Consider the following 14,894-nt stretch of genomic DNA (forward strand, 5'->3'; position numbering starts at 1 on the left):
ATATACAGTAAGTTCTTGTAAGTCATCATATATTTTATATTTACATCGATTCGGCCTGTCCTTATTTAACACATAAATCTTTTGTTGTGACACAACCAGAGCTGGTCTGCGGGGCCCATTGACTTTACTTTCTTCTCCATTTCTGAATTTCTGAATTTCGTTTATGAATTACTCTGAAGCATCTCACCTGCCTTCCTTGATTACTTAAAAATAAATTTGATCCGCAGGCTCAAGTGTTTTGAAGTTATAAAAATAACTGGTAAACTAATATGTCTTGCTTGTTTATGCATTCTTCGTATGAGGAATGGGTGAATTTTATATAATTCATTATGACAAAATACAGAATGACACCAGGTCTAAACATGTCATGTTTAGCAAGTGAGCTTATTTTGACAGACTGATGTAAGACATTGTAATATGACCAAATCTTCCAAAGATCATTATTAACTTTGCTGCAATTATGTCATTTTGTGCAGAGAAACGGTGCCGAGTAAATTATTGTAGTCGACAGCTTGCAGACGTTACCTTCTTTCTCACCTCTCATTTACTCTCAACTACCTGTAAAAACTACCTGTAAATGCTGCAAAGTGTCACAGCACGGAACTTCATTCTGTACTCTACCTGCTACCATGGCCTTTCAACAAATTTTCAAATTCTGGGACGTTTTGCTTAACAGGATAGCAATGAAAAACAAATGTAAAAATATACACTCAGTGATCACTTTATTAGGTAGACCTGTACGCCAGCTTGTTAATGCAAATATTGAATCAGCCAATCATGTGGCAGCAACTAAATGCATAAAGGCATGCAGTGGTCAAGAGGTTCAGCTCTTTTTAAGACCAAATGTCAGAATGGGGAAGAAATGTGATCTAAGTGACTTTGACCGTGGAATGATTGTTGGTGCCAGACAGGGTGGTTTGAGTGTTTCAGAAAATGCTGATCTCCTGGGTTCTTCAGGAACAACAGTTTCTAGAGTTTGCAGAGAATGGTGCGAATAACAAAAACATTAGTACAGCAGCTGTGCTGTTCTCAAAGAGTATATGGTATGGCTGCTGGATCAGCTATACAAGCAGCTAGTTTTCTCAGTCAGTGAAAACCGAACATGGGCCTGTATCTCCAACTTCACCTGGGGACAATATTAGGAACTTCAAAAATACCCCTCTTGACAACTTCAGGGTGCGGCAGTTTGATTTTCGGTCTACAGCATCCCTTGTGTGGTAGTGTGTGTGTGTGTGTATGTGTGTGTGTGTGTGAGAGAGTGTGTGTGTGGGACAGCCACAAGAGGTACTGAGTCCACTCCATATTCCTAACATATGGGGGAAGGAGCACTAATGAGCCGTGTGACGCGATGAAAAAGAATACATTTATGTTTGGGGAGCGTGAGGATTGGCACTCCTTCCTCGCTTCATTCCTCCACTCCTACGCCCGCTAACGGGAACCAGTTTGACCCCATAAATCTGTCCTGTGGCACTCATACACACATGAGAATGGACAATGTCGAGTCAGAGGTAATACACAACGACCGGACCGATATTAATGGCATCTGCGATTTTTGCCGGAGGGTTCTGTGGGATCCCTGTCTTCATTTGGGTTCTGGGATTTTTGACAGTGTGGGCTTAGGTTTATAGACCTCAGGCGGGGGCATCAGCCTGAAGGCAGACTACCCACCAGACTGCTTTTTGTAAAAAGGTGCCAGGACAGCCGCCCGCTACGAAAAGTTGTTAAGTCAGAGCGGCAGGATATAGCCAGCAGTCATCTGGACATTCAAGGTTCATGGCGAACGGAACATTTCCACAGAAAAAGTACCTTCTTCTGGGAAAACTCAGTGACGTTGGCAAGTACCTGTGAGAACTCTTTTGCTGCTGTGTAAATACATCCAACATGGTGGGCAGGGAAACTGGAACTTAAATGCTTCATATGTTCTATGAGAAGTTGATTAAATATACTAAGGCCATGAGTATAAAGTTCTGAAAGGGCGCAAAAAAAATCTAAATGCTTCCCACCTGTCCTTTTTCCAGTAGTAATTCTGGTTTCCTGTCCTGACTGCTGTCTAAAATGAAGTGCCCCATCAGCACAATGAGGCCAAACTGCCGACGTTTGTGGGTTACCTTTCAGAGAGTTTCGTATTGACTTAGAGATGTGAATCTCTCTTGAGAAATATAGCTCCAAAATTGTCCCTGTAGATTGGCTCTGGGGAGGTTAATGTGGGAAAGGAGTCCTTTAGCTTTTTTAACAATCAGTGAGACAAGATTCAAACGTGCCAAAAAATCCTCAAACAACTTCTTCACCTGGAGAGCATTTCTATTAACCTTGACCAATGAGGAGCTGTGTGCTTCAACCCTTCTTTGGGAGAACTAAAGTCGATAAAAAAAAAACAAAGCTGGATTTTTAAGACCTTGCCAGGTGAGAGGTGATAGGTGCCAGTTGCTATAAATTCCACTTTCTGAATGTGGAATTGTGAGATTTTATTTCAGCTTCACAAGTTGAAATTAAGTACATCGACATGCTGTACTCTTATTAATAACATATTTTTCAAACTATTTCACTGCCTTGTAAAACACGGGTCTGCATTATAAACAATGAGGCGTACAGCCATCGAAACCAAAAGTAGAGCTTACTGTAAAAATGTGATTCACACTAGCTTTTAAAATTTCCAACTGCTCAAAATGGGACTGTGAGTTACAGTAGCACCGCTAAACCGCTCAGCAATAATGAAACTCTAAAGAAATGTACAAGAAAGTGACTTTGCCACTCAAGTTGCATCACGTTTTATTGCTAAATATTAAGTTGTGGAATGCAACTAATTATGGGTATTTAAGAGAAAGTTGCCTGTAATGGCAGGTTACTCTAAAGTGCTATTCTCGCAGTGCGAACCCAGTCATCTCCGTTTCCTCGCGCTCTGTTATTTCATCCTTTCTTCCTGTCCGACAGGTTCCTTATTGGCCCTCACTCCGATGAGTATATGGCAAAAATGTCAATAGCCCAGCTGGCTCTGTGACATTATCTGTCTGCTACAGAGAGAGATGTCACCATCCACCCTACTGTACTGTCGACTATAAAGGATTTTGTCATTCGAGTATTATCTAAGGCACAAATTTCCTGTTTGATGGCTTGGTCCCTCATTGTATAATAGCCAACAATGCAATACTGGTCACTCCAGACATGTAGATCTTTAGTGTAGGCTTTGGAAGAAAAGATTAGTCAGGAAAACGCAAGGTCAGAATGTTTCCCGCATGTGTTTAACCTATATTGTTTCTGCATAATGTTACAGTTGAAATGCCTGTGCCTAATAACTTCCAGGCTCAGAATTGCTGCCCAATCCAACCAATTTTGTCACGGGCCAACATTTCTGTCCATAGTGCAAGGCAAACGGGAGTAATTATGCGTAGTTCAAAACCAGAAGTATCGCTGTGCTTTCGTACAGCTTGCCTCCATGTTGTAGGCTTGATAAATACACAAATGAATAAATACACATTTACAGGTACACACAAATAATTCCAGGCCTTCCAGTCTGGGGTCCCAATGCACTCTGGGCCTGCCCCTGGGACTCTGTGTGGTTTATTAAGAGCCCAGAGCTGCTTCAGCAGATGAAGAAATATTTGACCAAACTATGAAAAGCAATATGAATTCATCGATTAGGAGCAGCTTTGCCATATCACACAGAATTAGCTACAAAAACAAATATCGAAAGGTGGAACGGGGAGCTGAAAGAGACTGGGATTCCTAACTATTAATATGAGCCTAAACACAATGTCAAAGGAAAACATCAAATAACATATATGATGCCACAGACATACAGAGCGGAGTCTAGAGAAATCTCAAAGTGTAAAGGACGCAGATCCATTATCCCACATACACACATCCATTATCCCTATATACACACATCCATAATCTGTACATCCATACTGTATATGAATGTTCTTCCTTCATATGCGCAGTGTATCCAAGTTACTGTACTATAGTATATCAGTATATACTGAAAGTCCATGCCAGGTGGTTAGTATTGCTAAATTGGATTCTAACACCTTGATGAATAATGAGACCTTTGTCCGATGAAAAGTCCTATAGGGACAGTGTGGATAAAGCAATAACATTCAAAGGAACCAGAAATGCAATTACAGAAAGATAAATAAATAAAATGCCTGTGTTAACTTAAAGAGGAAAAAACACAGACCACGGCGGAGCCTCTCTCCTTCCTAAAGTTCACAAACTTCACAGTGACTATGCAAGAACAGTGTGTACCAACACTGGAGTCCAGTGGACACGAAACAAGATTAGTCAAACACCTTGGCAATGGTGGTCAATACCTCTGGAATGTTTGTCAATTATTTCAGGGGTTGTATTTCTCCTTTTTAAATTCAAATATAAATAATTAAAAAACGCTGCCTTTTAGCTATATTTTTAACAGCTATAGGTTTGGCCGGTATTCAATCAATTTGACCTTATCTTTGGTTTGTAAATGTAAGCATCATACTGTTTTCTACAAACGTGGTTTGGCGAGTTAACTGTTAACTGTGCTGCTGAATAAAACAAATAATTATTCTTGCTTTTAATCTTAGTCAAAGTAAAGGAGAAATCTATTTATTTTTCTGTATGCCAAAAGATCTCAGAGTAAGTGAAGGAACAGGAATTTTACATTTTCTGTGAAGTTACTTCTTTGGTTGGCATGCAGTTATACATCCTTCCCTGCCGAGGTCTTAATAGCCTTCATTTTTATAATACCACAAACTGAGAGCTGAGAGTGGAACAGTTTACAGAACCAAAACAACAACGCCAAAAATTCAGCCAGACAGGAAAGCTGTTTTACTTGTAATCACTAAAGAGTGATAGAGTTGCAGCAAAGGCACTGGAACTCTATTTATTGTTAGTTTTCAGATTTTTTCTTCTATGACTTCCTCTTCCACCACCATTGAAAACTTCCGTAAGTTCTACGACAAAGTGTTAGCTGTTTGTATTTATATATTCTTAGAGGGCCCTACCCTGCACTGGTAAACTCACACTTTGGTAGTGTAGATGACAATCTTTGAAAGAGCCAAACTCTTTCTTGACATAAGCTTAAATGTAGTACACAGTTTCCCCAAAGGGAACAAATTACCTTCAAAGGGCACAAAAGGTTGACAATATTGGATTTTCTGCCATTCCAAAATGTTTCTTAAACACTTTAATGATATCTCTTCTGAAAGAATTTAACAGGACGTAACTTCCTCTCATTTTTTCTCGGGATGCTCATCTTTAAAAGCCATCAAAATAAAGTTGCTACACAAAAAAAACATGCTAGAACATGAGAACATGCTAGAACAGATAATCAGTTCACAGTATTTGAACTTAATATGTAAATGAAAAAAACATAAGTGGGTATAGTGGGTTTACAGTGCCCCCACCCCCCAAAAACAGAAAATAAAATAAAATAAACAGCCACACATAGTGTGTGGTTCATTCACTTCAAAAAGGCACGCAGTGTTGCTAATGCAACATGAAAACCATCAGTTAAGCCAGGAATGTTTGTTTTTAGATTAAGATCGGAGCACATGCGACAGCCAGAGCTCGTTTAGGGTGGCCCACTGTGGCTTTGTGGATGGCGGTTCTGTGACTGCAGCTCAGTCCACCCTGTGACGCCTTCACGCTGAAAGACTATCACTTTCATCTGCCCAATCGCTTTGTGTGGGAGAGGGGTGATTATAGAACACCTCACTTCAGATATGTAGTGAAAAAAGAATCATTTCTAAAGCCAAGCTCCAAGACTTTTTTTCTAATATTCATAAAAATGATCATAATAATAATAATAATAATAATAATAATGCTAAATCAAATGTTCCCATCCCAAATGAATGACAGTATATTTACAGTTCCACGGCACAAACCATCTAATTTCAGAGGGACGTGCATTTGATATCGCAGTCAAATAAAAGCAATCATTCACAAACGCATTTATTTAACATCTTCATGTTCTAATAATCACAGGGCACAGGACGTATGAGACGAAGAGTCCGGCTATGATATTAATTTCAGCTCCGCTCCGTACGGTACGTGAGGGAGGAGCAGTGACCCATCAGAAAGATGGAGAGGCCAGGCGGTCCCAGGGTGCAGCCGGGGGGGGTTAGGGGGGTCAGGGAGCAGGGGGGATGTGGCACTGCGGTCCTGCCTGCCTGGGCCGGGATCTAGCCAGGGGCCGCAGGCACCATTAGCGGGACAGCAGTGTATTAAGGTCTGGGAGTGAGCGGTGACCCAGCACACAGGGAGTGACAGGGAAGAGAGATGGACTTCATCAGGGCCCCGCGAAATGGACTCCGCGCGTTGCTCCTCCCTTTAAACGTCTCAATCTCTTTAGACAGGTAAGCAATTAATAACCTCCAGGTGACACTTCCCTCCACAGACAACAAGGCTGCTGATGTATTGGCATTTAATTCTGTCCAGCTAAAAGTGGCCGGGCTGAGGTATGGGCGAGGGTTCAGTGAAGGACAGCAACACAACGGCGCTTGGGGCAGAACCGATGAACCACTAAATTACTTTACATATGGCCAAATATCAGCCCGCAAACGCAAACATTTGAACAACCTGCTAACGGGCAACGCTAACCCAGCAATACAAATAGCTTCACATACTCAAAACATGCATTTCCTACAGTCTTTCTCTACTATGTTGCGCCATATAACCATTAAATTATCCTTCCGCATAACTGCAGCTTTAAAAGAAAATGGTTAGGCTGCCTTTCGTAATCCACCACATCGAGGAATAAAAACCATGGCAAAGTGTTCTTATGTGTTCCCAGTTTTTAAGTGGCAGGACAGAGGAGAGTTGGGGCTGACCCAGGAAGACGAGAGCAAGGCTCAGCCTCCCCTCTGGGAACAGACCCCCTCCCACCCCCCGCCCCCGGCAGCCGATTAAATGCAGAATTCCTGCACTAACTGTTTGTGTTTGCAGTAAACTCAACCAGAGTGCAGTTTCTCCAGGCCCCTCCACCCCACCCCAAAACCTCCACACCCACTCTCCGCTCCGGCTGGGGACGCACCACCAACATGTGGCACATGTCCTTGACAGGCCTGGAGGGGCCTAACCCCCCCAGGAAACTTGCCACTTCCACAAAGCCTCTCCCCTGGTTCCCCCTCGCAGTTGCTGGGTAAGGAGCGAAGAATCTAATAACTGTAACAGTGGGGCTTTTTGGCATTGTTCCTGCCTTCAGACAGAGAGCCTGTGCAGACACTAATGAAAGGTTAAATGAATAGGAAGAGCTGACAAGGGGTGCAATAAAGGATGGGGGGTGGGTGGGTGGATATGTGTGTGTATGTGTGTGTGTGTGTGTGTGTGTGTGTGTGGGTTGGTAATCTGCAGACTCCCGAGGACAGCCTCCCTGGTTAGAGGCTCAGCAAGGACAGTCCTTTCACACAGTCACAATATTTAAAACAGCTCGCTCTTCAACAGACTTTTTTTGTGTGTGTGTGTGTGTGTGTGTGTGTGTGTGTCTGAGCACATGTCTGGCCCTCCCAAACGCGCAGATACCAGGAGGAATTTCAGCGTGGGACTCTTTGATAAATGTTAAGGTCATCGCAAGAAAGGGTGGAAGACACAGGCTTGGGTACGGGGGACCGCGGGCGGGGGTGGGGGTAGGGGGGGAAGGGTGAGGCGAGTGTGGTCATGTGCACGTTTAGAAGCTTCCCCTGGCGGAACGCTAAGTCAGATGAAGGAAGCCTCTTTGCAATTTCTTTTTTATCAGCGAGCACACCGCGTTGTCCCTTCCCCACGGACTACCTGTCAGCGTTATCCTAGCTCCTGACATCCGCCTCCTTCTCCCTGCTCCGCGCGATTAATGTTCCTCGCCAAGACCGCTCCGGCCCCGAATCCCTCTCAAAGAAGCGCCATAGCACAATTAAAAACGGTGTAGCACATCTAATTAAATATAAAATGAAATTAGTGAAATTAAATCAGCGACATGCAGCGCGGAAACTTTGCCGGCCGTAAGGTGACTTTTTGAAGATGTCCTGTAGCTCCTCGGGATGTGGAGACATTAGGTGGGGTTCACGCTGTGTGATTGATTTAGTCTCCATAGGCATCTTTTTCTATTACAACTGCAGAGGCTGGTCTTCTGTGAGGAGGACCAAGTATAAAGAGACAGGGCAGGCCGGTTTTCTAGAGGACAACACATTACTACTGATTTCCAGTGGGTCACGCTTTGAAAAATGACCAAACAAATGCACATTACCAGATGATGTAGTGCATCTAAGTGTCTGTTCATGTGTGCATACACACACTTCAGTATGCAGAACCATTACAAGACATAGAAGGTTTCAAGAAATAATATTGTTTGAAAAAATATGAAAATATATTGCAATACTAAGCAGCAGCTGTCAAAAGCCAGGCTTCCAAGTTCAATATTGATATCTGAAAAAGAATAATGATAATCATATTAAATGATATTCAACCAGGATTTAAAAAGATATTAAGCCACTACCACGACACAAAATGGAGGACAAAGAGAGAGGTAGGAATAGAAATGTTCTCTTTTCCATGTATTCCCTTCCCTAATCTTTAGCAAAAGAAAACACCTTTAGGACATGGCATAGGCACTCTCTGACAGGAAATGCTGAACTGTTAAAATGCAGCTAAGAGTTAGCAATCTAGCCCTACAAGGCGGCCCAAAGAAAACATCCCAGAGCCTGTTTCTGAACGCAGTATAGCTTTGTGGGGAGGCTACTCTACATTTAAGTTATTGTGCAATCCAGTGATTTGGCTATAAAGTTGAGAGAGGGGGTACTAAACTATTAGCAGTAAAGACCGGCTGCTTTTTACATCAGTTCCCCAGGTTTTCCGTACGGCCGTCTACAATTCATTCTGGAGCGAGCGCGCACAGGCTATGTAATACATATATTACCACATAACCTTATACCTCCCCAATGCATCGTTCATTACAGAGCAACTCCTGTTCATGCCATTCACTGCCAAGCTCCTCCATCTACACAATCTGTACGCAGTGCGCTATGACCCTGTAAAAGAGGATGAACCGAAAATAAACCACTGTTTCACCCACACCCTCAAAGCTGTTATTTGACCAACTGCATTTCTGTCAAGACTAAATAATAATATTTCTGTGAAAATTATTTCAGTTTTAAACATAGAAAACAGTATTGAACAGACGTAAGGAATGGTTATTTGGTAACAAGTATACTGCATCAATGTTTCTAAGTAGTTTTACTAATTCATGCAACAAGATAATACAACTGAAAGGTTTGTGGAAAAATTGCAGGATCTGGTCATTGAAAGTTCTTAAAAAATGCAGAACAAAGACAGGGCCCAGCGAGTAAAGTTAGAATGTTATTTTATGTTTTTAAAGAAGATTAACAATCAAAAATAAAATGAAAGGAGTGTGGTGTAAGTAGTCTTAAAGAAGCAAATAATCAAAGAGAGATATTCTCTATAGCAGAAGTCCTCTTATGGTATACCCGTCGCCCTCTTTTCTCTCTTATATCCATCTCTCCCCTGTTTAATCTTCATCTCCTCGGAGAATCAATTTAGTCATAACTTCAGTGCTAGGCCTCAGTCTCACTTTCTTCTTTGAGGAAAAAAAAGACTAATAAATAAAATAAAACAGATCTAAAATTAATTTCCCAATATCGGAGTATTATAAATACAGTCCTTTCATTTGGAAGGGCCATTAAAATCTTTTGACTGGAGAGAATTCATCACATGTACACAGCTGATAACTTCTACACATTCAAGAAAATTGGGAACACTCCCAGTATCTTGTGCAAACATTTTCAACGATTTTTCTTCCCCCGATGCTGAGAGTCTGTTTCGTCTGTAAGATGAAAACATTTCGCGCCAGTGATATTTGTTTCTGTGGACAGAGGAATGTACGCAGTTTTCACTCCCTCCCTCACATTTGTGGAACTTTAATTATAACGCTGCACTATTGCTTAATTAAGCAGGGATCTTTTATGAAGTTACTGCCCATGATCTTATTTGTTTTTACATTTCACAGTGACTTTATTAAATCTCCTTTTCAGGTCCCTTTTTTAAAAAACATAAATATCTGATGAGAAAAGATATTAAGCAAACTCTTGCATTTTCTCTGAATGCCAAGACAAACTATCACTACTGGAGGCACTTATTAAAAGTGTTAACTATCTTGGTTTTGTTTTGTTCAGTGATATCCTACAAAAAAACTGTATCTTGAAAAGTGAATTAAAACCTACAGCACTTCAAATGTAGTTGTCTGTCTATGCAGAGTGAGGAGAGCTACCCAAACATTCAGTAGATTCCTTAATGACTACAGTACTTTTTCTAGTTTAAACCTATGCGTGTCTTCATCTAAAAACTCTTCTCTGTAATGTGACACCAGGTGTAAGCTGCTGTTTAATTGACTCTCTCTCTCTCTCTCTCTCTCTCTCTCTCTCTCTCTCTCTCTCTCTCTCTCTCTCTTTGAATCCTACCATGTCTCAGAAAAACAACTGCTCAGCATATGGAAAATCTGAGCCAATAATCCTGCACAAACATTTCTGACACAAAGGTTTATTGCATCTGCAAATATGGCTCAAATATTTGATTAATGGGGATGCCAAAATTATTATATTTGCAATGATGAGACAAATGTTAAAACTATTATTATTGGTAGTAATAGTATGAGTAGCAGCAGTAGTGTATTTACAGCCATATTAATAGCAGAGGAATATAAGTATTTTTCTTGTTTTGTGTTGCTATTGGTGATACTTTCTTCTGTGTACTAAACACAAACATCAGAATGGCAGTTTATTATACAGTATAACATCACTTCTTAAGCTCGTTTAGCATGTTCTCCGTAATTAGCCGGGTTTGAAGTAACTTCTTGACACCTCATTTTCTCTGCCCACTGAAAGACTAACACAAGAGCAAAAAAAGAAAGAGGACCAGGGTCAGATTTCTTCCTCAACAGCTGTATTATCCAACTTAAGTTGCTTTGTTAATTCAGCACCCACAAGGGCCAAACGGGGAGGAGGAGGGGGGAACGGAGAAGCATCCATTTGTGGGGAGAGATCAAATGGAGAAAACTGTGGGGACAGCATGAGGTCAGAGCATGAAGAACTAAGCAGACCTGTTCTTCATTAAGAGTGTCCCTCTGGGGAGCGTCACAGGCTACCTGTCCAAGGGCTTATTGAACCGCCTAAGCATCATCTACTCTCCAATTCTGCAAGGCCCCAGCGGATCACAGCGCTGCTCCTGACGAATTAGCCAGGGACTGTGCCTGGAACATGAAAGTGCTTCCCCCTTTCACAGCCCCATCTCTCCCTCTCCTTCCCCCTCGCTCTCTCTCTCTCTCTGTCTCGTTCTCTCTCTCTTTCTCTACTTCTCGACTTGTATCAATCTGCCAGTTTCTCAAAGAGAAAGACAACATTGCTTTGACTTGTGACAGGGCGAGATGAAATGCGAAGGTCCGGGCCTGCCCAGAAACACCGCAGATAAAAGTCATCCAATGACATTCCAGGAATGCAAATTGGAATTTTTGACCTTAGCACTTGCACAACCTAAAAGGGCTATACGGACAGGAATTTTATTAGGCCTAAATATTATATACAGTGATGAACTTATAAACTATGAATGGAGCAGCCACACTAGCAAGGCTTTGTGCACCTATGTGATACAAGTCATCAACTATTTCCTTTGTATTTCCCCAAAGATATGTACAGCTTTAAGACTGCTGTCCTTCCATGGAACAACTCCCCTTTCTTTAGTTCTCTGGTGGCTGTCTGTACTGGCCAAACTGTGAAATGTTTTGAATCACCTCTTGGGTTCACCATAGGGAAGAAAGGGAAGGTGTGATAAAAGATGATGTATATAGATAAGCTGCATGGAAATATACTATACTCTATTTGAACACAAACTTGCATGACATAGAATGACAAGACATGGTCCTTTCCTCACCATTACAGACAAACTACCATGAACACGGCATTCTTTAAATTATCAAAATAATGTTAATTTGAGTATTTCACTAATTATATTATTAATTAGCAGTAACCTATTTGAAATTCATTGTAACTCCATTACACTTTTAAAAACCTTTTTGGCAAGCGTTGACAAGCATTGACAAGTATGTACAAGTGACATTAACTTTGACTGACACAAAGTCAAGGTTATTGGATAAATATTTAATGTATAGCAATAGCTACATGTTTGTTACAATTGACAGAAGAATTATAATGGTAAGAACTTTACATATTACTATGTTGCATACTTTACAATATGTAGCTGCATCTGTACTTGTAATGACATAAATCAATCCACTAAGTACCACAGTCGAGTGCTTGTTTTTCAAATGCAAATTCAAGAAAAAAGTAGATTATATATTTTAAATCTGATGTTACAGTTTTATTGTGAATTGTTGGTATTATAATCTCCTGCTACTCTCATGCCAGATCTCTCTTACAAAAAAATATTTTAATCTCAAATAAACTTTCCTGGTTCAATAAAGATGAACTATATAAATGAGTGACTGATGGTATGAACATAATTATATACATTTGCCAGTTAAAAATTTCAATACCTGAAATATGTGTTTGTATTTGTACAAATACATCTGAAGAAGTTATATTCAATGGTCATACACCAATAGAACAGAGAACACGTACCTTAGATGGTGATCGTATATGTATTCTACACAGAACAACCTTCCCTGGTAAGATAACTTGAAAAGTTGTTCCGGCACATAAACTTTAAACCTATACCATTTGGTTATAAAATATCAGGGCAGGATTGTGTAATGTAGCATGTAAAGTTTTTTAGGTTTAAGATTGAATATACTGTACTTGCATTAGTTGTGCCTGAAACGTATTGCTTACTTATTGCTGAGCTGCAAATAAGTTTTATTTATTTTTGTCAGTGAAAGTACCTTGTTGCCACCGCACATTTCACTAAGCAGAGGAATCTACAAGTCCAGAAAAACAGCAGTTCAAAACACTTTGCTGAGGCCAGAGTAAACTTTACCTGAAACACACGCGCACGCCCAGACAAAACCACACTTGCAAAAAGTTTCACGCGCACCCACATACACACACTCACACACACAGTGTTGAATTATTCAATAACACTGTACAGAGATGAATGAATTGACCATGTCGGCCACAGTTTATATTCAGGATTAACTACAGTTTACTGATGTATTCAACAAGTGATTGTGTGCTATGGCATATTTTACCCAAAGCCGTACAGTAGCTGTGTTGGCTAATATAAATATGCCAGATCAACGGAATACCGGTATAAAGTTTGGCAGGGAAAAATTCGAATATATTTTACACCCCATGCAAAGCTCGGGCAACGAAACACCTGGGTTAAAATCAATGCTGCATTAATTCAATTCGTTTGCACTCGGTAGTTTATTTTAGCATACTGTATATGTATAATATAGTCAATAAATGGCATTCAATAATGTATTCTATATAGCCTATCAGTTTCAGTTCACTACAAATAACAAAAGAAATACATTATATTTATCAGTACAATGAAATATAACAGCAAAGACTTTAATATTAACACACAGTGCGGAGTAAGAAACTGAAGGCAACATAACTCTGAGCTAAAGTATTCCCATCTGCTTTGCTGATTTGACTATTTAAACATGCTAGGCCTTGAATTAATTCTTAAAGTTTGTATTTAAGTGTGGCAGGCACCGTTCCACGTCTGTGTGAATATAAGTCTGAAATTGCGCATGGTAGCCTATTGCTAGAGTGTAACGTTGCGATATTTACCATTTCTGCATGTTGCAGGAAGAGACCAGGTCCTAAGGCTTTCGAACTCGCCGTCCCCAAAAGTCTGATTTCGCCCTCAAGCGGGGAAGTTTTTTCTCCCCCCTTTCAATATCTGATGGGATTGAAAAGTCTGAAGATGTCCCGGATAGCACTGCTGAATCGCAGTCGAAATGGCAGTTGTATTAGCTACTATAAAACGCTACACCGAATCACGTCTTCTTTAGCTTGTATTTGTCCGGAATTCTTACTGGCTGGTATCACGCAAGAAGACGTTCCTTGTGATGTACTGTACGGCAGGATTTGAAAGCACTACTGTCCTCTTTCCGAAATCCTGAAACGTAAATTGTGGAGGGAATGCGCTGACAGAAGAAAAGTGTGCTGTTATTGCTGTCCCTTTTCAGAAACAGCAAGTTCTTCTACACCTGGGGGGCAAAGAGGAATCGTTCCCCCCGCGCTCTGCTCCGTCTCTTCGCTTGCTTTTAAAATGCTTAGTGTGCTAACGTACAGCAGACTGGAAAACAGACGATTCGAGCGATTTCTGGAAGTTCGGAGCGTTCACCGTCGCTTTGCTGAAATATGTTATATTTTACTCCACAGCCGATCAGCTCTGCCTTCAGAGTAGCCTACAACGTGAGTGAATTATAGTCTGGATTTTGGTCGTCACGCTGTTGTGTAGGGTAAAGAGTCACATCTGTGTGTGACAGTGAGCCAACTAAACTAAACCCTGCCCTGCAGACATGAAAACCGTCAGGCACTTATTAGTAGCCTACTTGCAAACCACTTCGTTTACTTTCATTGCGGGGAACGCCGCGATGCTCGCGCGAATACTGCTCTCTCGCCTACGCCGTGTTCTCCTGGCGAACAGCTCTTGTCTTGTAAAATTTAAAAGTACAAATGTACTTTTTGGCAATAATGGCCTTCATTTTAATTCTCAATATGTGTCAAAATGCTTTTTTTTCTTCTCTGAGCAAAACGCGATGTATGATAACTTATGAGTGTAAAATATCAATGTCGATGTCCATTGAAAGACAATATGTGTAGTTAGCTAATTCACCTTAAAAGGAATCACAATTAGCTCAGTTGCTTGATTATTATTTTTCAAAAGCTTCAGCAGATCACCTTCGATTTCTTGCGGGGGTAGGCTAATCCATGTTGGAATAAGACAGTTGCTAAAAAACAATG

At 40.8% G+C, this 14,894-nt stretch overlaps 1 protein-coding gene across 1 annotated transcript in view; it reads right to left on the reverse strand.

Moving 5' to 3' along the window:
* Positions 1–13,843, reverse strand: part of LOC133135725 (zinc finger protein basonuclin-2-like) — a 195,746-nt gene extending 181,903 nt beyond the window's left edge. Inside the window, exon 1 of the mRNA XM_061252956.1 lies at positions 13,713–13,843. Within this exon, the coding sequence (XP_061108940.1) occupies positions 13,713–13,715 (3 nt within the window). The 5' untranslated portion in view covers positions 13,716–13,843. The remainder of the gene's footprint in view (positions 1–13,712) is intronic.
* Positions 13,844–14,894: the final 1,051 nt, after the last annotated feature.

The sequence above is a fragment of the Conger conger genome, chromosome 8 (genome assembly GCF_963514075.1).
Source record: "Conger conger chromosome 8, fConCon1.1, whole genome shotgun sequence".
NCBI classification, from domain to species: domain Eukaryota; kingdom Metazoa; phylum Chordata; class Actinopteri; order Anguilliformes; family Congridae; genus Conger; species Conger conger.